Source organism: Protopterus annectens, chromosome 10.part0 (genome assembly GCF_019279795.1).
Source record: "Protopterus annectens isolate FY-2018-M chromosome 10.part0, PAN1.0, whole genome shotgun sequence".
NCBI lineage: Eukaryota > Metazoa > Chordata > Ceratodontiformes > Protopteridae > Protopterus > Protopterus annectens.
The window spans coordinates 705857546-705881411 of NC_056744.1; the positions used below are offsets into that span (position 1 = coordinate 705857546).

The following is a 23866-nucleotide window of genomic DNA, read 5'->3' on the forward strand; positions in this document are numbered from 1 at the left end:
TTGCCTGTTCCTGTTCTTGAAACTATCCCCGAAAATCCTTAAGAAGATCATTCCCCATTGACTGTCCCTATTGCTAAACCCAGTTGTAGTTATTACACTAAGAGGGCAGGCCATATCTCAAGACCTAATCCTAAATGCACAGCAACATGGACATGATTGTTATTTGTATATATTTGTATAATTTGTATGCTCATATGATTGTCATTGTTTATTTGCATGACCAACTACTGAAAGATAGAAGATGCAGATCAGAGTGTGTATGTCCCTTTAAGAGTTATCCCAGTCTATGGGCACATGCATATAAGTACTGAGCAAGTACAATGAAGAGTGACATTTTGTAGTGAGCAGCCTAGGTGTAAGCATGTATGTGTGTACTAGTCAGTCAGTTAGTTTGTTTAAGTTTAATGTTACCGTTCTCCATCCTGAAATGTTTGTGTGTAATAAACTGCCTAAATGAACACCCAGCCTCATCGTCTTATTGAATATACACAAGACGAATGCATATTAAATAACCATATTATTAGTACAAATTGTAACATTTGTGCTAGGCAGACAGAATGTACCTGCATTCAGCAGTGACCACAGAAATTATACCTGTGGGACACCAGCAGTGATTAGTGATGACAGGGATAAATGTATACTAACTGCACCCTAACTGCAAGCTCTCTAAAGTAACATTTAAATCACTCCAAAGGGACTTGATCTTGAATGTATATTTTATGCTCTACTAATGGATTTTGATGTGTGGGGTATTTCAGAGGATTTAGCAAAGCTGTTCAATACAATCAACCAGCTCAGCAGAGATCCTATTTTATTGGTGAGGAGGCTATTATAATACATGCAGGTTTTCAAATGTGTAGTAACTGCATTCTTAAGTAATTACGAAACCTAAAATATTATAGAAATGTATGTGTAGGACTTCACAGAAACTATTTCCAGGAAATTTATTATGATGGCTACTTTCCAAATATCCATCACCATTGACCTATCTATAAATGTATAATATTTGAACTGCAGCACTGTACTATATAAACCCTCCACTTCCGCTGAGAATAACAACTTTTTGTATAAGATATTAATTTCTTCTTCTCAGTTTAATCACTCTTTTTTGTGTTGATTTTAATATTTTTTTCTATGGACATTTTTCTCCACCTGCTTGACAACAATAAAGCCTCTATCTATGAGACAAGAACCCATTAATTCCCTAGCAATGGAGAATCCCCAGGTCTGCTAGGGAAAGAACCAAGCAGAGGGCCAGTCATTCAGGCAGACAATGGGGAATTTCTGCTGTTGCTGGCATCCCGGTAATGACAGAATTTTGTGTAAATCCTTAGTCTCAAGCTCTTGAGCTAGTGACAAGCTGCCCCCTTAACTACATTAAGTCACAGTAACTTCCCCATGTCTGTGTATACCCCATTGCACACTGGCTAATGAGGGCTGAAATTAAATGGTTGCTTAATGAGCTGAAGGCCCTCTCCCAGTTTTCCCGCTATATGTGAAACTTCCTCAAAGTGACTGTGGCTATGCATATCCAATTCCTCCCCACCCTTCCTCAATATGGATATGGGTATGTTCATCCCTCTCTGCTATTGCCATTAAGTACCCAAGATACTAATCAACGTCTGGCTACCTCCACCATAGTCTGGGCTTTATCCTTCAGTACCACTAGTGTCTGCCTGCTTTTTTTGTTTATGACTGCATTTTATAATAACTGAAGTTTTTTTTTTCCACATCATTAATACTAACTTATCTCAGGCTAGAATGTGTTCATACAACATGGTACCCCTTTGCATATGCCAAATAAAAAAATAACAAATACCTCCAGTGAAAAATGTCATTGAATATTTATCCCTTGTATCATTCATTTGTTAACAATGGCAGAGAAGATGAATTCATCTAGCAAGACCACTGAGTGTCTCACTGACAGTAGACATGGAAAGAAAGGGCAACTTAAACATAGATCTAATTATCTGATCCAAAGGGCTCTTGGGCAAGTTGCAGCTCAAAATAGATCCAGAAACATTTTATTAGTAAGCATGAGTTGCTGAGTTGATATGTTGTTAATAGACTGTGATAACCAAATGTGATTAGTTGACTTCATGCTTTGTTTTAGAGTACGTGAAGGATGAAACTTTATGTCACATTGAAAATATTTATTTTCTTTAGAATTTTTTTCTAGACACTGTGCTGCTTGCGAAATCTGAGATATCTGATGTTATCGAAAACATTTTTTTTTTATGCTTAAATCAGGATTTTCTTTACTCAATGTCAATGGAGTATCATAGGTAGCGGTTTTATGAATAGGCATGTGGGGGTTGGGTGGCACTCTGAATCACAGCCCACAACAGAAACACTTAGCTTTCTTTTCAGCAATGGTGGTTGCTAGTGCCAAGTTTGCATAGTTGCTATTTGTATGCCGGTATGACCCTGACCTTGAGTAGCATCTTACCCTCACCAAGAATGATGCCACAATATGAAGACAAGATGATCAATTTCAACAATTGGCTTAAGTATTGGTGCCATTCAAAGGGGATCCAATGCCTGTCAGCCTGGGATGACATCCTTGACAAGCCACGATGCTTCGCTAGGGACGGCTTGCACCTGTCACCCCTGGGCTTTCAGATATTTGCAAAGGCTCTTGCCACCCCCATAGTGCCTTTTTTAGGCAAGGCTCTAAAGACAAACCCACATCCATAGGTATCACAAGGGATAAGAAACTAAGAGTAATGCTACTCAACGCCAGAAGTCTAAACCTCAAGATGCATGCACTCAAAACTCTCCTTATCATGGAGAGCATCGATATCTGTGCAGTAGCAGAAAGCTGGTTCAAGGGTCCCGAGAGCACCCCAGCACTACCAGGTTATACCTCATACCATGCTTTTCGGCCCCAAAACTTGGACCAAACCAAAAAAGGAGGGGGAGTATCAATATTCAACAAAGATACCCACACCTCCAGGTTGGTGGCACAGCATGAAGCGTCGGAGACTATCCATGTGCAACTAACATTGGGTAAAACTGCCTTCCAGTTTATAGCCTGCTACAGACCACCCTCCCAAACCCAGGAACCCCACTCGGCCTTCCTGAGAACACTGAAAAATATGAAGGTCTCTCCAAACACCATTATATTGGGCGACTTCAACTACCCAAACATAGAATGGGAGCATTACTCTAGCTTCAACACCTTAGCCCAAAGGTTCCTAGAATTTATAAACTCAAATGCTATGGAACAACTTGTTATCACTCCTACAAGAGGGGAAAACATACTGGACCTGATCATCACCAACATGGGGACTCTATGCTCCAGACCAGAAGTGTATCCCTCACTGGTAAGCTCAGACCATAAACTAATCTCACTGGATATTCACATCCCGACTCCACCCCCTGCCCAGAAAACCACAGTGAAAAACTTCTCTAAAGCAAATTTCACACTCCTCAAAACCAAAGTGGAATCCTTCAAAGCCCCCGGGCCTGTGGAAAATATGGCCCAGACCGCAGAATCCTTTATAAACGCATTCTATAAACACCTTCAGGAATTCATGGATCATGCAATCTTAAATAAAACCAATCCTTCAAAGGCAGGTGTCCTGTCTGGTGGACCCCAGCCATAAACAAACTATACAATAGAAGGAGGAAGCTACTACAAAATCCCAAAAAGGGAAGGCATCTCTGATCAGTATTAGCAAAAAACTATGGGCACTCATAAAATTGTCTAAGGCCAGCTTCAAGAGAAAAATTGCACAGGACACTAAGGATAATCACAAGGCTTTATTTAGTTATGTTAGGAACCTGGGTGGGAATTCCCAGATATGCTCAGAATTAGTCCAAAATGACAAAAAATACACTGAACCCACAAACATTGCCAACATCCTAGCTGACAGGTTCAGCGCAAACTTCTCCCCCCCCTCCTCACCAAAAGGGTAAATACCTATCCCAGCAGAGTGCGGCCCCCCCCCTGACTTCTCAGATGCTCAGGTAAGAGCCACCCTCTCCAAAGCATAAAACACAGCATCAATGGGACCAGACGGTGTCCCGGGCTGCGTCCTACATGAACTCCAAGAAGAGCTAAACCCAAACATAAAACTACTGTTCAGTCTCAGCCTTACTTCAGGATATGTACCCAAAGAGTGGCATACAGCAACAGTAGTCCCTCTCCACAAAGGTGGTGCCTCAATGGATCCTGGAAACTATCGCCCCATAAGCCTGACTAGCTTGGTCTGCAAAGCTATGGAAAGGATCATCATGGACCTCATAAATAAAGATATTGGGGACCTACAGACACTGGATCCTACCCAGTTCTGCTTTGTTAAGGGCAGATCCTGCCTCTTAAACCTGGTCGATTTCTTTGAAACAGTCACCAAGGCCATTGATGAGGGGAAGGTGGTAAATGCAGCCTACCTGGACCTCGCCAAAGCCTTCGATACAATACCCCACTTGGGCATTATAGATAAGATCACCAGCTTAAATATAAACCCCTATGTCACTAGATGGGTTGCAAACTGGCTCAAGGACAGAACCCATATGGTTAGAATTGCTGGAGCCATGTCAAACTCCAAACCAGTTACAAGTGGCGTCCCACAAGTCTCAGACCTGGGACCTCTCTTGTTTGGTATATATATTTCTCGGAGGTACAGGCCAACATGGAAGGACTGTGGCCGACCAAGTTCGCAGATGACTGCAAACAACGCACCATAATCAGCTCTTCAGCCGACACAAGCATCCTACAAAAGGGCCTCATAGAAACAAACAACTGGTGTCAGAGCCATGGCCTCAAGCTAAATGCCAAAAAGTGCATAGTCATCCCCTTTGGCAAAAACAAAGTGCCCACAAATTACCACATAGGTGGTAATACATTAAGTACGGAAGATGTAATTAGGGACCTGGGGACCCAAGTTGATAGCAATCTCTTATTTGAAAACCACGTGGCCAAAGTGGTTAGAAAAACATTTTATATAGCCCACCTAATCATGAAGGGATTCACATTTAGATCAGGGGAGGTCATTGTGCCTCTTTACTCATCCCTCATCAGGCCCATAATTGAGTACAATGCCCCTTTTGGGATGTACCTTACCAGACACCTGCAGCAACTGGAAAGACCCCAAAAGTACCTCACCAAGAGGATCAAAGGGCTCAAACAGATGCCATATGCTGCCCGGTTAAAGAAACTCCAGCTCTACTCAGTGGCATACCACCTGCTCAGAGGCGATCTGTGCCTGACATATAAAGCCATGTCCAACCCGGAATTAATGGACATGCTGCACCTCAGAAAATCCAAATCCCATTGAGCTACGTGCTTGAGAGACTTGAACCTCAGCACTGAAATAAATAGGACATGCTGGAGGGGACAGATTCATAACATAGAGGCTCCCTTCACTCTGGAATAAAATCCCAGTCCAGGTTAGGCAGAGTCCCTCATTGACTCTCTTCAAGAGGAATCTTGATGAGTGGATGGGAGATCATAGGTTTACGCCGGGTATCACTTCTGTGTCACTGTTAGACAGAGGCACAGTATACTAACCTCAAAAAAGGGCATAGCAAAATAAATTTAAAATGGGTGGTGAAAGCCCAACACATTCTGGCTAGGCTTAGAAATGCCCTAGGGCAGATAGCCTAGTATGAACCTATGAACCTATGTAGTTTGTAAAACTTTACAGCAGTGATGTGCTGTTTTTTTTTCTGACAATCGAGAATTCTATATTTCATTAGGATTGCCTTAAAATATCTACAACATTTATACCTAATTAACCTTAAATGTTTTACTTCCGGTAAAATGAGATGTTGCTATTAGTTAGTTCATCTTTATTGACCCCTGAATTGTAGCTGACTGACAAATTAAAAAAAAATGTTCACATTTTTTATACTGCATGTTCTTGTGTTCAACATAATTTAAAATAATAGAAATCACAACCTCAGACTGCATAAAATAGCCATGAAACTTGTCTTTCTCATTTACCTTTTAAATAAAGTAAATATTTTGGGGGTGAAGTCCACTAGATGGTCTTTTCCTTTTCATGATATTATTATTATTATTATTATTATTATTATTATTATTATTATTATCATTATTATTATTATTATTTGTGATATGTGGTATACAGAGAGTAAAGGACAATGCATTTTCCTTCTAGCATTCACCCAAAAGATATAACATGTTCAGGTGTCACTCTTGTAGGACCTGCCAAAATTAGCTGGTCTAGAATGAAAAATCCTTTCTAAACTGGAACGTAAGTGATCGACTGGGGACATAGTTACTCAATATGTTTCTTTGGATACTTCACACAATCAGAATTAATGCAGAGATAACTGATTGTTGAGTACTTATTTGAAAAGTTAGCTATTATCAGATTTTCTGAGCAGTAAATATGAAAATCATTAATTGAAACATTGCTGTATATACCTGTTATCATAATGAATCATTATAAGGTAACTTATGATAGCTGCTAGTAGAACACAAAGTCAACTCTACAAATATCAGGAGTATCCATGAGTTCCTAGGGGCACAGTGTTTAGAGTTTCTGCTTTACTTGTCCAAGGTATGTGGTTCAAGCTTTGTATCTGGTTACTCTCTGCATCCAGTCTGCTTGTTTTCCTTTCTCTACTGGATTTCTCTGTACTGGGTAGTTTCCTTCTTCCTCCCCAAAATGTGTTTTTTGAACATTGTAGATGACAGCACCACTGCCTTAGATCTTTTGGTTCTCAAACCTGGTTCCTTGGTGGGATGCCTTCTGTGCAACCTTTCCTGTAACTATATGGGTTTTCATCAGGTTCTCTGATTTCCTCCCACATTACAGATACATACCTTTGGATGAATTATCAATTCTCTACGTTTTCCACAGAAAAATATGTGGTATGTAATACAGCGAAAGAGAGAAAGTGTGTGTTGGGGGATGAGCTTTGGTTCCCCTGTGTTCCCAAAAATAATGAGGCACAATTTCAAAGAATGAATGAATGAATGGAATGCCTAATCTAAACTGTCACAGAAGTAATAGTTGAAAATAATTCATAACTACTGAGTTCACTTACTTGAGTACTATATATCAGATTGTTTTCCTAACTGTTCTATTATTTAATTACATTGCAATCCTGCAGGTTTGTGACTCTGAATGTAGTCACAGTTGCACATACAAAGATAAAAGTACAACAGCCCTAATAATAGTAACAAATAATCATGTCTTATCTTCTGTATAACAGCTCAGAAAGTAGTAACAATGAGAGATGATATATATTCATACAATCTAAGAGTTGTGAACAAAGCATTTGAACAAGGGTAGAACAGTCTTTACTTTTTGGCAACAGCAAATATTTTCAGTTTAACTCCCTTAAAATAGTTAGGCTTCTGAAATATATAATCTCAGTGATAGACTTCAAAGAATGGCAGGGTATTGGAACTTTTCAGTAAGTAAATCACTTATAGCATGAGGGTTAGAAGCCTGTACCAAACATTATCCAAGATTTGGAAGTATCAAGACACATCTCATTGAATGAATGATCCCTGAAGAATACAGCTGTAAAATGTAATGTAAAACTATAGCCTCACCTCTTCTAGGATCAATGATTTCCACTGTAGCTGTGTGTCTTTCAGCCAGGACTGCATTTCTTGGTGAACTCAGCAGTACTTTAAACTTTTCATTGTTTTCTTCCAAGCCGTCATCATTAATGAATACATTCCAAGACTTTGTAAAGACACCTAGGTGAATCCAAACAGTGCAACTAAATACTCAATTGAAAATGCATATGAATGAACATCAATACATGACAGAAAACGTTACTAAATAAATAAACCCTGGTATATCGAGCTCCTAGAAGTATTGCAAATAATTTTCACATAGCAAAATATGAATGTAGGGATCTTTTCACAGACCCATGAAGTCTTGTGGTTTGCTTTGTTTTACACCAGTTTATATGGCAAAGTGCACATTTTTCATTTATAATTATAATTTGTATCTACTTCATTGGCAAGAGCAGATCAAAGTAACTTAACTTTCAGGAAGTTGGACTCTGAATTTTTTACGCTTCCATTACATATTTCCATTCTCTACTTTGCTTTGAAGCAAATGGTTTGCTGTAAAAATGTTAACTACATTTAATGAACATTTATCAATATCTCAGCTGTATGGTATTTATGCATGCCATTTTTATCATCAGTCAATAAGCATGCTAATATTTATTTTATTTATTTTATATAAGTGTACTGCATTCGTAACATTATTGCTAAACTTTAGAATAAATTTGTTTATTACCATTGATTTTTAAATTTGCAACATTTCTTGATTCTGGGTAAGCTATCACAGTTACAATTGCATTTTTAGAAAATGACAGACACAAACAACAGAAAGCAAGCAATGCAGGGAAGAATGATTTGAAAAGAAATTAAACCTAATCTTTTGGCTGGGAGTGGAACAACAGTTTAGTTCACTTTATTTTGCTGTGCTTTTTATTGTCTATGGAAAACTGATTTTTTTTTCAACAAAATGATTAATAGATAGCATGCTTATTTACCAAAGTTAATATACAAAGAATATATACACTGATTTACCTGGATCAAATTGTATTAAGTTTGCCCTGCTGTGAGTAAAATCCAACCCAGTTCTTGTAGAAACATCCTGAATCTGGAAGAAATGCCAGATATAAAAATTCAGCTGTCATTTGCATTGAAATGTTTAAGAAATGCATTTGCTGCGCTAAACCTCTTGTATTTAAACATGAATAAATTATAAATGTAAATATAAATATTATACCTTTATTGTAACAAAAGATGGATCTTCACTATATCCCGACCTTTGAACTTTGATTGAGAGAGTTCCAATATTTTCACAGACATGGTAATATGTTTCAGACATTTCAATTCTTGACCATTTCATCTGAAACCTGTGACATACACACCCTTTCAGATTATTTTAAAATTACACTAAGCATTAGGATTCACTTTAAATATAAAGCATACAATTACTGTGATTGTTTACTGTATAAACTAAAGCAAATTAATTTAATGTAGGCTTATCCGTGTAAAGATTCATCTAAAAATGTACTATAGATTTGATGCTGCCATTCATTTGCACAAGACCACATGTAAAACGTACCTTGGATGACAGCTGTTTGTTTTCTGCCATAGCACCTTGTGTTACATGAATGTAGGTGTTTAGAGAGTATGCAACAAAAATTGTATTATGAGTGAAAAAAGAGATACTGGAGAAGGATAGCAAACATATCAATGAATATTGTAAATAAAAAAGAAAATCAGAAAGAAAATCAAAACAAGCATTTCACTGTTGAAATTTAATCCACATAGGTGAGAGATGGCACCCAAACAGTTCTATCAAAGTCAGTTATCACATGTCATGCTTATTGAAATCAAATGTTCAAAAACACATTCAAGAAACTAAATACAACCATGTAACTTGTGGGAGTCATAGCTTCATATTCAATAAGCAGAAAAACAGCCTATGTACCCCAATCATCTCCCTGCAAGGCCACTATACTTTGGGACAACATGGCACTGTCCACATGATTTTAACCTGCTAATCAGCCAGTTGTGTGTTAGTACACAAGTGATCATTGCAGAACTTCACAGCAAACTATTGCAACGATGAATACAGAGATAAGCTCAGAAACATGATGAACTTTGAACTGGATTCCTTACAGTAGTTGCAGTAAAGCTGCTTGAGTCAGTAGCTCATTGAAAAAAAAAAGACAAATGGCCTAATGCTAAATGTTGTTTCCCACAGGAAATCATTGTCAGTGTGATTTCTAAGTGTAATCATTGTCAGTGTGGTTTGTAAGTGTAATCATTGCCAGTGTGATTTCTAAGTGGGATTACATTGCCAGTGAGATTTCTAAATGTAATCATTGTCAGTGTGATTTCTAAGTGTGCAGCAGTAATGATTTACTTGCTTTGGGAGATTTTTCTCATGTATGAGTTGGTGTGACCATTGAGTTTGTATATAAGTTTGGGAGGATTGTTCCTCATATTGGGGTGCAAGAGGACTTGCCTGCTTGCAAAAAACAACTAAAAAAGAAGTTATGTACTTCCCATAATGTTCCACGTGAGTTGTTCTTCTCGCCTTCATTCTTACTGATGGGTTTGGAGCCGATCCTTGGCTCTGAGTCAGCCAATTCACAAAGCTTGAGGTTTCTAACAGCTCGATGCCGAAACCCTATCCCACAATGCACCTCTACCTTCCCCAGATCTTGTTTTCTGCCAACTAGTGCTAAATCTAAAACAGATTTTGAAGGAAATCCTATACACAACTTGTGAGAGCAACTCCTCAGAAGAACCAAAACCAAAGGTAGAGCCTCTCTCGAACTTCCAGACATTGGATGGTGGTAGGTGGGAGGGTCGTAAGAATGAAGGCGAGAAGAACAACTCACATGGAACGTTATGGCAAGTGCATAACTTCTTTATGTGAAGTTGTTCAATCTCGCCTTCATTCTTATTGATGGGTAGTGTCCCCAGCACCACAATCTTGGGTGGCTCATGGGAGTACCTGTCTAAGGACAGCAGAACCAAATGAAGCCCTGTTCCTAGAGGCCTTGTCTACTTTGTAGTGAGTTATGAAGGTATGAGGCCTAGACCATGTTGCAGCTGCACAAATAGAATCAGTGGGTAGTCTGGCCAAAAAGGCTATGGAAGTAGAAACAGCTCTGGTTGAATGAGCCTTGACTTTGTTCTCTAAAGAAATGTCTGCAGTTTGGTATATAAAGGATATGCAATCACAAAGCCATTTAGATAAGGTAGATTTAGATACTGCTGCACCTTTCTTGGAATCTGACAAGGAGTCAAACAACTTATCAGCTCTTCTATAGTCTTTTGTCCTGTCTAAATAGAAACAAAGTTGTCTATGGACATCAAGCTTGTGAAGCATATATTTCAATTGTTTAGTGTGATTGGGAAAGAAAACAGATAATTCAATCCCCTGATTAGGGGTGTATTCTGAACAAATTTTGGGTAAGAAAGATGGGCTCATCCTGAGGGAAACCCCATCTTTGTGGCATATCAAATACGGGTGCTTAACTGAAAGGGCTTGCAACTCTGAAATTCTGCATGCGGATGTAATGGCCACCAAGAAAATGGTCTTCCAAGAAAGATATTTCAGCTCACAGGAAGAAGCAGGTTCAAAGGGCGGAAGAATAATCTTGGATTGGACTAAATTCAGATTCCACGGAGTGGCAGGGGATCTAATTGGTGGTCTTAGATGCATCGTACCCTTCAAAAAAGCCTTCCCCATCTTGTGGGAAATAATACCGTTTCCTGATTCACCTATATGGAAATTGGATATAGCAGCCAGTTGTACCCAAATGGTTGCTGCTGTGGCTCCTTCATTGAACAGTTTGGTCAGAAACTCTAAGATATCTGATATGGAGGCTAGAAAAGGCTCACTGTTATTCTGCTGAGCCCAGACTGAAAACCTCTTCCACTTACTGAGGTATAGTTTCCTGGCTGAAGACTTATGTGAGGACAAAAGAATATGCTGAGCTTCCTGATAAATTTTGGAACCTGGCTATTCTGGGAATTGGAGCAGCCAAACTTTCAGTTTGATGGACTGAAGTGAAAGGTGAAGATCTCCTGACAAGTGGGTCAAACGATCCAGCACTGGGTCCAGGATCCAAGGTTCTTCTACTAGTTGAGGCTTCAGAAAGAGGAACCAGGTTTGACGAGGCCAATATGCGGCTATAAGGATAAGTGTCCTGCCCAGAAAACTGGCTTACTGCAAAACATTGGGAATCAGGGGAATGGGAGGGAAGGCATAAAAGAGTCCCGGAGGCCAATCGTGTATGAGCGCTTCCCTTACGGACTGTCCCTGTTGAGGGATCAGGGCAAAGTAATTGCTGCATTTGGTGTTTGTGGGAGTCGCAAAGAGATCACAGCAAGGCTGGCCCCATCTGCAGAAAATAATTTCCTCTACTTTGTTTTTGAGGGACCACTTGTGAGGCAACAGAATTGCCCTGCTGAGTTTGTCCACTATCACGTTGGATTTTCCCTGGATATGCGTTGCTATCAGAAAGTGCTGGGTGGACTCTGCCCATTTCCATACTCTTAGAACCTCTTGACATTGGGGATAAGATCTGGTTCCACCCTGTTTGTTTATTTACCAGACTACGGACATGTTGTCTGATGGATTGCAATTGTGCCCAGAGGAAGGGAGTCTTGAAAGAACTGCAACGCTAAGAGAACCACTCTCATCTCACTCTCATTTCTAGGATGTTTATATGCAATTGAACCTCATGTACCTGCCATGTACCTTGGGCTGTCCGTCCCTGATAATACCCCCCCACGTGATCAGGGAGGCATCTGTGGTCACTGTTGCAACTGGAACTGGAAGGACAAAGGGACATCCCATGGTCATCGATTCGGACATTAGCCACCACCAAAGATCTTCTTTGCAAGAGTTGGTTATCAGAACTGGATGATTCATTGGTAAGTCCTGAAAAGTCCATTGTGTGAATATCAGCCACTGAAGAATGCTCATGTGAGATCTCGCCAGGGGTATTGCAATTATAGCTGCTGCCAAGGTGCCCAGCAGCCTGAGAATCTGCGATGCTGGTGCTTTGTGTTTTGAAAGGAGATCTAAAATTTGATGTTGTAGGGCAAGCACTCTTTCTGAAGGAAGTTCTAATGACTTGTTGATTGTGTCTAAGTCTGCTTCTATAAATACTGTATGCTGCAATGGCAATAAATCAGACTTTTCTGAATTTATTGTGATGCCCAGTTGAAAACAGAGATCTAAGGCAGTGTCCCTCGCCTGAATAAGCTGATGCCTGGTGGGTGCGGTGAGGAGCCAGTCATCCAAATATGGAAACACCCAAATTCCTTGGAGTCTCAAGTGAGCCATGACCACTGCCATATATTTGGTGAACACTCTGGGGGCTGTAGTGAGACCGAAGGGCAGGGCCTGAAACTGGAAATGACTGGCTCCCAGCCTGAAGTGCAGGTGATCCCTGGATGGCCCGGACTTTTTGATATGGTAACATGCATCCTGAAGATCTAGTGAGCACATCCAATTGCCTTTCCCTAGGAATGGGAGTATAGACTGAAGCATGATCATCCAGAACTTTGTCTTTTTTCCATACTTGTTGAGTCTGCTGAGGTCCAAAATTGGTCACCAGTCCCCTGTTTTCTTTGGCACTAAAAAGAATCTTGAGTAAGTTCCAGATCCTTGCTGGTCTGCCGGGACTGGTTGGATAACTCTTTTTTTCTAATAGTTTTTGAACCTCTACTGTTGCTACATCCCATAGACTGGTTGGAACATCCGGGATTCCTTTTGTTGGTTTGGGGTGGGTATGAAAGGGGATGAAATAGCCTCTGGATATGACATTTTGTACCCATCTGTCTTTTGTAATTTTGAGCCAGGTGCCTAGGTACAAAGATAAATGTCCATCGACTGCCTCCAGAGCAGGACCGTCGGGCCTCCTTTCAGGAGCACTAGTAGGGCTTCCCAAGGAACTGATCCCTGTCACCCTGGTTCTGCAGACCCCCTCTGCCATGTGTGCATCGTCTTCCATCATTGCCCCCTCTTCTGCCCCTGGAGGAGACTTCACCTCATGAGTTCAAAAAGGCTCCTTGGGCTTTGCGGAACCACATTTTCCCTCCCCGTTGACCTTTAGGATAAGGTCTAGTAGGGTTGGAAAAATGGAGTCCTACGGCAGATAGAGTCTTTCTGTCTTGCTCACATCTGGTGAGGTTCGCTTTAACTTTTGGTCTGAAAAGGGAAGAACCATCAAATGGGGCATTCACAAAAGATGACTTGAAAGGTTCCACAAAAGAACATAAGGGCATCCAGGAATGTGTCCAAAGAGCTATACCTGTACCTGTGGTCCTACTCATTCAATCAGCTGCATATGATACGAGACACATGGAAGAGTTAACGATAGAATTGAGGGTAGCAAGCTGAGACGTCACTTTGTCCACCACTGTATCGGCTACTGCACACTGGAGAGTATCTTCTAGCTCTTTCAGGAGATCTCTTTGAAGCCTTGTGAAGTGGGTTAGATAGTTCAAAGACCGAAGAGCAAAGGTCGTAGAACTGAACATGCGCTTGCCATATCTGTCCATAGTCCTAGATTCTTTATTATGAGGATGGACAGACGTAGAGGTCTCTGACATCTCTTTCTTAGTGGCTGCCGCAACCACCATGGCATCAACAGGAATTGGTTTGGATAAGAAGGTTTTATCATGAGGTGCTGAGATGTATTTGTTGGGCCTTCTAGGAATGGGGTCCATAGTATCTGGTGACTCCCGTGCCCTTCGAGATAAAAGGTCCATCAACTCATCGAAGGGCAGAGAAACCCAAGAGGTGGAGCCTTCAGGAGCACCAATGCAGCCTCAGTAGGGTTAAGGGGCTGCCAGTCACCCCTCTGCTTAAGGATCTCTAGGATATCCGCAAAGGATATCCTCAGAGGGGGACTTTGGGAACCCTTCTGATTCCTTCAAATTGGTGTCAGATGTGATGGATTCCTGAGGGGAATCTAAATGTCTCCTCTTACATAACCTTTTCTGAGGAACCTCCTCAGTGGGAACTTCTGGGGAGGTGTCAGAAGAGCAGGGTTCCCCCAATGGGGCTTCCTGAGGCTCTGGGTCCCTATGCTTATGGTGGGTCTGCAGTGACGAAGAAGAGTCCAGCACTTTGCAGGAGGAGGTGGCCATTTCAGAGGTTGTGATTGTCCGGGGGGACAAAACCCTCCTCATGGCATCAAAGGCACTACGGCTCCAGTGCAATGAAGCACCTAGGTCTGAAGACACCGATGACTTCTCCCACACCAAAACTGCAGGCTCCGAGCCAGAGGTGGGAGCCGAGTTCATCCACACCAAGGCCCCAAGGAGTAGAGTCAGAACCGATGTATCGGTTCGACTCCCCTCCCCAGAGCCGACGGGAGAGTGTCAGCTCCCAGAGTACATCGCTGGAGCAGAAGACATCAGGGCTGTCAGTGCCGACAGGTCAGAAGTGAGTGTCGGGTCCGATGGTTCCACAAATGACTGAATGGCTCCCTCCGGCTCCAATGTCTCAATTCAAGTCAGAGGAGGAGCAGAAATTAAAGGAGATGACTTTGTTGGTTCCGAAACTGCCTGAGTCAAAGTCAACAGAATGTTAGCCAGCACTGGATCCTGTAACAGTCTCCATACCACACGATCCACATCCAAATCCAAAAGTCTGGAAGCTCAAGAGGAAGCTAAAGAAAGAGCCACTGAGCCCAGAATCAGAGATCTTAAGGTCGAGAGACCGGTTCCAAAACTAGGGACTGGCTCCTAACAACTACCTGTACAGACAGCTCCAAGGACTGTGGAACTGAGAGAGGAACCTTTTTATAAATCTTCAGAACTGAAGAGCCCTTTGGATCCGAACTTGCAGAAGATGAAGCAGAAGACGGTGGTTTCAAAGACGATGGTTTTTGTTTTCCCAGAGAAACAGTATCCAAATCTGACTTAACCAGTTTCCTCTTCCTCTCCGCCAAAACCCTGGCACTGAACCCATGGCAAATAGAACAAACTTCCTGGAGATGTACCTCTCCCAAACAGTAAACAGAGGTGGTGTGGCCATCTGTGATAGACATTTTCTGTTTGCATTTAGGGCACTTTTGTAAACCCTGACTTAGCTTTTTCAGACATAATGAAATATCTAATCTTGCAGCTAACTCACTGAAAGATATCTCAATGAATATGCAATAATAATTCGACCAATTCAAGAAAGCCTTGTAAAGAAATTAAGCTTAAATGGCTACAGATATAAATAACTAAAGAAAGCCAACTTGGCTATACAAAATAGGGAGTCTGTTGCAAAGAAATTAAGCCTAACTGACTACAGTTTATAAAAAACTAAAGAAAGCCTAACTCAGCTATACGGGATAGGGAGTAAACTAATGATTGACCAACAGGGCCTAATGCCAGAAATGAGAACACAATGTTCTTTTGATTTTTCTCAAAACTAGCACAATAAACTAGCACAAAACATAAAGAAGGATAGCCTACCCTTATCTGAATACACTCGTTTTTTTTTCCCGTAAAAAAGCTACCAAAAAACTACAAAAAGACACACTTATCTGACAAAATAAAATGGCCTGAGCTGTAGAAGACACATGATTTGCTGCAGTGGCAAACTATATTTGGGGAAGGTAGAGGTGCATTGTGGGATAGGGTTTCTGCCTCGAAATGTTAGAAACCTCGAGTTTGCGAATTGGCTGACTCAGAGCCGAGGATTGGCTCCGAACCCATCAGTAAGAATGAAGGTGAGATTGAACAACTTCACATAATGATTTTTTCACCCTTCTGTATTTTGAAAAAAAAATTTATGACTCTGGCTCAACGGCTTTTAGCAAGTTGGCATTTCATTGAATAATTGTTTCAGGTAGTGAAGTGGTAAAATGAAAACAGAAATTCTTCATGCAGTGTAAATAAATGGTATGTGTAGGTGTGCTGGTATTTGGGAATCCTAGATGGAATTGGAAAAGTGGTGTTTGCTTTCTAAGGTACAAAACATGTTGCTTTCATAGTGAGAACATAATTCAGTGCTGTAAAAACACAGTTGGATTAGTATGCGAGACAATGAAATTATTATTTTGACTATTCTTATTTCTAAATGTTAAAAGTCACATTTTTCATAACATTATTTTAGTATACTACTGCATAATGTAATGTACCATAAATATCTATGACTGAAATAAAAGATGATTACAGACAATAAATATAAAATCTCCATTGGATGTAAAATGAAATTTTAGCATTTTTTTTCTAACTCTAAAAGTTGACAACTATGACAGCTTTAATATATTGCTATTTTATGGTAAGTTATGATATAATTTTAACCTGTAGGAATACCATAATGCTGTGATGTCCTTACTTTCACTGCTGCAGTATTCTTAACAGATGGGATTCCCTGCCATGGAAGCCTGAATGTCTGGCCAGTCTACCAAAGACTACTTGCTGCTTTTAAAAGGTATGCAGAATGTCACCCAAATGTTCCTTGTAAAAGGTGATGTTCAGGCCTACCATAATCAGAACTTCTTTGCCGCCAGTCTGAATGTATCTTTTTTCCCATCGGTCTATCTGCATCCGTTTTCGGCCAGATCAACACATTTTCATTGTCCAGTGACTACATATACCTGTTAGCTTCTAGGTTTGAGGTTAAACAATTTCTTAAAGGTGTCTTTAATAATAGACCTCCCAGGAAGCCTGTTCCTCCTCCCTGGGATCTTAGTTTTGTTTTGGAGAAGTTCACTCAGGCTTCTTTTGAGCCTGCTGCTTCAGTTTCCTTTATACATTGTTCCTCTGCCAGATGGCTGTCTGAATTGCAGGCACGTATGGCTTTTCCTCCTTTTTTGGTCTTTCATGAGGACTGGTTGTCCTTGCGCACTAACCCTGCTTTTATGCCTAAGGTTGTTAATGAGCTATCATTGATTCACTCTGTTAATCTGCCTACTTTTCCTCCTGTCTGCAATTTGACAGTGAGAGGGTGCTGCATACTTTGGAACTGCACAGCCAACTCAGGGTTTATTTGGATAATACTAAGGCTATTAGAATATTTATTCATTTATTTGTTGCTTTTCATCCTAGATCTTTGGGTTTTGCAGTATCCAAGCAAACTATTTCTTCTTGGATTTCTAAGGCTATTTCCTCGTTACACGTTTCATGGCAAGAGCCTTCCTTCTTCAGTTAAGGCTCATTCTACTAGAGCTTTGACTTCTTCTGGTACTTTTTTCAAGGGCTTAGAAGCTAATTCTGTTCTTGAGGAAGCTACCTGGACTTCTGTGCATACCTTTACCAAACATTACCAGTTGGAGGGTATCTCTAGAGCTAGGGCTGGTTTTGCTAGTGCCATTCTTCATAGCATTTTAGGGGGTTTTGCTCTGCCTTCCCCTTACCAAGTTTCCTTTTGAACTTTGGCACTCTCCCATCTTTTAAGAATACTGAAGTTGTGAATATAAGGACATAGTACAGTTGTGTAAAATCTCAACATAACAGTAGATGTCCTTGCGTTCACTGCTGCAGTATTTGCTACCTCCCTCCCTCCATCCCCCTAGTCTTTTGCCTTCCTGGATGTACAGGTTAACTCTTGGGTTTCTTGGACTGTGTTCTTACTGGGACATTCCATTCTGATTATGGTATGCCTGAACATCACCTTTATGGCCTTACTCTATGCAAGGAGCATATGGGTGACATTCAGTGTGCCTTTTAAAAGCAAAAAGTAGTCTTTTGGTAGACTGACTGGACATTCATGCTTCCACGGTAGGGAATTCCATCTGTTATGAATACTGCAGCAGTGAAGGCAAGGACATCTACCGTTATGAAAAGACTTTACACAAATGTACTTTTTCTCAGTGCTGTAGCTGTTTAATACATATAATACTTTATATCCAGTCTGATAAACAGCAATGCCAATGGTTATAATAGCAAGCTGAGAACTGTGCTTTGATACTGTTCTGTATTACAGCAGTGCCCACAGCAATGAACAGATAGGCTGGCTGGGGAGCTGCAATTATATGTTTTTGCACAGGCAAAATTAAGAAATCAGGTGATGATATACATATATATATATATATATATATATATATATATATATATATATATATATATATATATATATATATATATATATATATATATATAGATAGATAGATATATAGATAGATATATAGATATCGATACAGATATAGATCAAAAGCCTGAATCCATTACCACCAAACACACTTTAACAAAAGTGCTTTCATCGAAAAAGCGCTTTCATTAAAGTATGTTAACCCCCCCAAAAAAATCTACTTGAATGCAGGGGGGAAAGCCCCCCTGCACCCCCCACTTTAATATTCTCTCTCCGAGGTTGCACTACAGTGGGGGAAAAGGAATTTTCCCTTACCGCACTGTAGTACGACCGGAACAACAAGCATACTTACACAAAAGTGCTGCTTCGGTGAAAAGCTCTTTCGCGCAAGTATGCTCACCAAACTGGGATTCGGTGAAAGATGTAGTCGAGTATCTGTACGGATCCCATATATATATAGATATATATATATATATATATATATATATATATATGTGTGTGTGTATAAAAAAAATATATATCTATATATATATATATATATATATAGACAGATATAGATATAGTTACATATATGTTATAAAGTGTAAACTCCAAAATGACACAACTCCAGTATTAAAGCAAAAACATTCATTGGGATACAGAAGAAGTTTGTAGTCTTCATATAAGAGATATTAAAAGTATAGACCTTTTTGGCATCTGAAATAATACAGACAATTATTACAGTTAAAAACAATTTGACACACCCATTCTGCCTGTTTTATCACTATCTGATTAAGCTCTCATTGGAAATTACTTGTTTCTGTTTCTGCCTAGAAAATTCAAATAATCATCCCACAATTTCCTAGACCTAGTACTTCTTGAAAGTACAAAAACACCTTATAGTGTTTGTTTAATGCATTCACTGTCTGAGAAGGAAAACATTTGCTCCATTTACTACAGACCCATCCCTTCTACAGTCAAATTCTCCATCCTTCTTCATGAACTTCACTTAGCCCAAAATATGCAGCTATATTCGACTCTGGAGATTACCATGACATGTTAAAATAGTTTTATTGCAACATCCTTCTCTATCATTTTCTCTGGAATAAAATTAGAATATAGTATTATCTTTGAATAGATATTACCAGTGTTTACTCTGATCTTTTACTTAATTCCTTCCACAGTAGTCATTTGTAACAGCCGTGCAAATTTTAATTCCCCACAACTAAATTATGTAAGTAAATTATGTTTTTAAGTATACAGTTCCATACATATATGGTTCATAACTTCATAGGTGTATACTAGGCTAACGACTACTGGGGCCTTTATAAACTAACCAAGCATCCAAATTGTATCCAGAAAGTCATGTGCCTTAGAGGTTATTTTAAGGGCTATACGTAAGCCATGGCAAGATTAAAAGGCTGCCTTTGTTTATTAGAGACACAAGTGCTAGACACAGGGTGCATGGATTTAATTAAGCAACTAGTTATATACACTCAGCTAAATACAGTAAATGTATCTTCTTATATTGTTATATCTATTGTATATAGATAATTTCCAAAAAGCAATGCAGTACTGCTTATAGTCTATATACAACTGCTGTAGCTAGCATAAAAATTTAATTTGTGTGACTTGTCTGATATTCCTTGTTCCTAGATTATGACTGAAAAGTGTCATCAGACAAGTCCACATAACTGATAATAAAAAGTAAATATACGTATGTCTGTATAACAACATGGGATTAATAATGTTAGTTCCTACAATCAGGTAATCTGAATTGTCTACTTCTGAAATCATTTTCAGTTTATATTCTTCTGTTAACCTAACTTTTATTCTTTGCATTATGCACTCTACCTTTAAGGTTTCTATTGACAAGGCAGCATGCCCACTATGTACTACTGATAGTAAAACCATTCTTTATTACAAACCACGAGGTTGCAGAAAGCCACTAGTATTCTGAGGTGAAATTTTAGACAGGCTTCATAAAGTTACCCTTGCATTTTCCACAGTGCTTCAAAATTCTGTCTGTTAGGCATGCACATAGGTGGATTATATCTTATGTAGAAGGGCCAGTCTGAAGGAGATTGGAGACTGTAAAGTGGTGGCAGGAGAAAGTGTAGTTAGGCAGCATAGGATGGTGGTTTGTAGGATGACATTGGTGATCAAGAAGAGGAGGATGAGTGTGAGGGCAGCACCAAGGATCAAATGGTGGAAAGTGAAAAATGGTAATTGTGAGGTGATGCTCAGGGAAGAGTTAAGACAGGCACTGGGTGGCAGTGAAGAGTTACTGAATAGCTGGGTAACTACAGCAGAGCTAGTAAGAGAGATGGTTAGAAAGGTGCGTGGTGTGACATCTGGAAAGAGGAAGGAGGACGAGGAAACCTGATGGTAGAATGAAGAAGTACAGGAGAGTATACAGAGAAAGAGGTTGGTGAAGAAGAAGTGGGATTGTCAAAGAGATGAAGAAAGTAGACGAGTATAAGGAGATGAGGTGCATGGCAAAGACAGAGATGGTGAAGGCTAAGGATAAGGCATATGATGAGTTGTATAAAGGTTGGACACTAAGGAGGGAGAAAAGGACCTGTACCGATTTGCTAGACAGAGGGACCGAGGTAGTAAAGATGTGCAGCAGGTAAGGGTGATAAAGGATAATAAGGGAAATGTACTCACAAGTGAGGAGAGTGTGTTGAGCAGATGGACAGAGTACTTTGAGGGGCTGACGAATGAAGAGAATGAGAGGGAGAGAAGGTTGGATGATGTGCAGATAGTAAATCATGAAGTGCAGTAGATTAGCAAGGAGGAAGTAAGGATAGCTATGAAGAGGATGAAGAACGGAAAGGCTGTTGGTCCAGATGACACACCTGTGGAAGCATGGAGGTGTTTAGGTGAAATGGCAGTGGAGTTTTTAACTAGATTATTTAATGAAATCTTGGAAAGTGAGAGGATGCCTGAGGAATGGAGAAAAAGTGTTTTGGTACCGATTTTTAAGAATAAGGGTGATGTGCAGAGCTGTAGTAACTACAGAGGGATTAAATTGATCAGTCACAGCATGAACTTATGAGAAAGAGTAGTGGAAGCTAGGTTAAGAAGGGAGGTGATGATTAGTGATCAGCAGTATGGTTTCATGCCAGGAAAGGGCACTACAGATGAGATGTTTGCTTTGAGAGTGTTGATGGAGAAGTACAGAGAATGTCAGAAGGAGCTGCATTGTGTCTTTGTGGATTTAGAGAAAACATATGACAGGGTGCCTAGAGAAGAGTTGTGGTATTGTATGAGGAAGTCAGGAGTGTCAGAGAAGTATGTAAGAGTAGTACAGGATATGTGCGAGGGTAGTGTGACAGTGGTGAGGTCTGCAGTGGGAGTGACGGATGCGTTTAAGGTGGAGGTGGGATTACATCAAGGTTCAACTCTGAGCCCTTTCTTATTTGTAATGGTGATGGACAGGTTGACAGATGAGATCAGACAGTAGTCCCCGTGGACTGATGTTTGCAGATGACATTGTGATCTGTAGTGACAGTAGGGAACAGGTGGAGGAGACCCTGGAGAGGTGGAGATATGCTCTAGAGAGAAGAGGAATGAAGGTCAGCAGGACTAAGACAGAATATATGCGTGTGAATGAGAGGGAGGATAGAGGAATGGAGAGGATGCAGGACATAGAGGTGGCAAAGGTGGATGAGTTTAAACACTTGGGATCAATACTTCAGAGTAATGGTGAGTGTGGAAGAGAGGTGAAGAAGAGAGTACAGGCAGGATGAAGTGGGTGGAGATGAGTGTCAGGAGTGATTTGTGACAGATGAGTACCAGTAAGAGTGAAAGGGAAGGTCTACAACAGGGTAGTGAGGCCAGCTATGTTATCTGGGTTGCAGACAGTGGCACTGACAAAAAGGCAGGAGTCAGAGCTTGACGTGGCAGAGTTGAAGATGTTAAGATTTGCACTGGGTGTGACAAGGATGTACAGGATTATGAATAAGTATATTAGAGGGTCAGCCCAGGTTGGAAGGTTTGGAGACAAAGCCAGAGAGGCAAGATTACATTGGTTTGGACATGTGCTGAGGAGGGATGCAGAGTATATTGGGAAAAAGATGCTAAGGATGAAGCTGCCAGGTAACAGGAAAAGAGGAAGGCCTAAGATAAGGTTTATGGATGTGGTGAGAGAGGACATGCAGATGGTTGGTGTGACAGAGCAAGATGCAGAGGACAGGAAGAAATGGAAACAGTTGATCTGCTGTGGCGACCCCTGATGGGAGCAGCCGTAAGAAGAAGAAGAAGAAAGAAGGCATTAACCCTGGAATTCAGTACTCGGGTAGAAATTAGATGTTTTGACATTGTTTGTTAAATGGTTGCTTGCAAGGGATTAGATGAAACCAGATAACATATCACTACATAAAATAGATACAGCTAGCTAATGCAGACTCAAAATGGCTTTTTCACAGAGCATTGTACCTCTACTACACCTCTTAATAAGAAATGTAAATCTAAATGGGTTAAGAAGAAAACAAGCAAGATACCTAATGGGAACATCTAGTGGAACATGTCACTGCTACTGATTATACCTGATTTTTTTTCAGCTTACTTATCCACCTTGACATAACTCTTTCCCTTGTAACATTATCAGTCACAGCTGACCATTTCTATCATTCTTATAATTCTCTAGTGCCTCATGCATGATGGGAAATCCCCTTATTTTGACCTGAGGAAGGGATAGCTGCAGTAGAATAACAGTAACTGAGGAGATGCCTCTCACAGGTACATTCCTGTATTCAATTTAAATTTATCTTCTTATTTTTAAATCAACACTATTCTGGATGCATTATCTGCACATTTCAAGAGTTTGTAGGTTCTAAGTTTTTGTGCTTTTTGTTTTGTCGTACTAATGACTGCTTACTCTACAGTTGTCAGACAGCACCTACTTCAAATGCCTAGTGGTAATACAGCCTACTTTTGACTTCTTTTGTCCTTAATTTGCTTCAATGCATGATGAAAGTATCTGAACAAACCATAATTTCATTTATTCACTTTTTTGTATTAATTGCTCTATATTTTTGCTGCTGTTGAAACCATGCTAACAAAGAACACAAACTGATTTCATTTAAATACATTTTCTGATATATTGCGGAGAAACTATACAGATTACTGGCTGATTTCAGTATATTTTGTGAGAGTTAGATTAATACACTTCAAATGTTGTTTAACGTAAAGTGTTTCATATTGCCCGCTTGTTCTGAAGACTCTTATAATTTCTGAATCATTCTGCCAAATTAGTTGAATACCTGCAAGTGATATCTGATTAGCACTATATACTACCCACTGTGGCCTAGGCACTCCTTCCAATCTAACTCCAGTCCTCCAGTGAGTTATCTAAATAT

The 23866-nt window shown here is 40.1% G+C and overlaps 1 protein-coding gene across 1 annotated transcript in view; it reads right to left on the minus strand.

Annotated features, from left to right (window-relative positions):
* Positions 1–23866, minus strand: part of LOC122813289 (FRAS1-related extracellular matrix protein 1-like) — a 1751891-nt gene that overhangs the window by 234083 nt on the left and 1493942 nt on the right. Inside the window, exons 28-30 of the mRNA XM_044085535.1 lie at positions 8736–8865; positions 8534–8606; positions 7535–7684 (exon numbers count right to left, since the gene is read on the minus strand). Coding sequence (XP_043941470.1) covers positions 7535–7684; positions 8534–8606; positions 8736–8865 — 353 coding nt within the window. The remainder of the gene's footprint in view (positions 1–7534; positions 7685–8533; positions 8607–8735; positions 8866–23866) is intronic.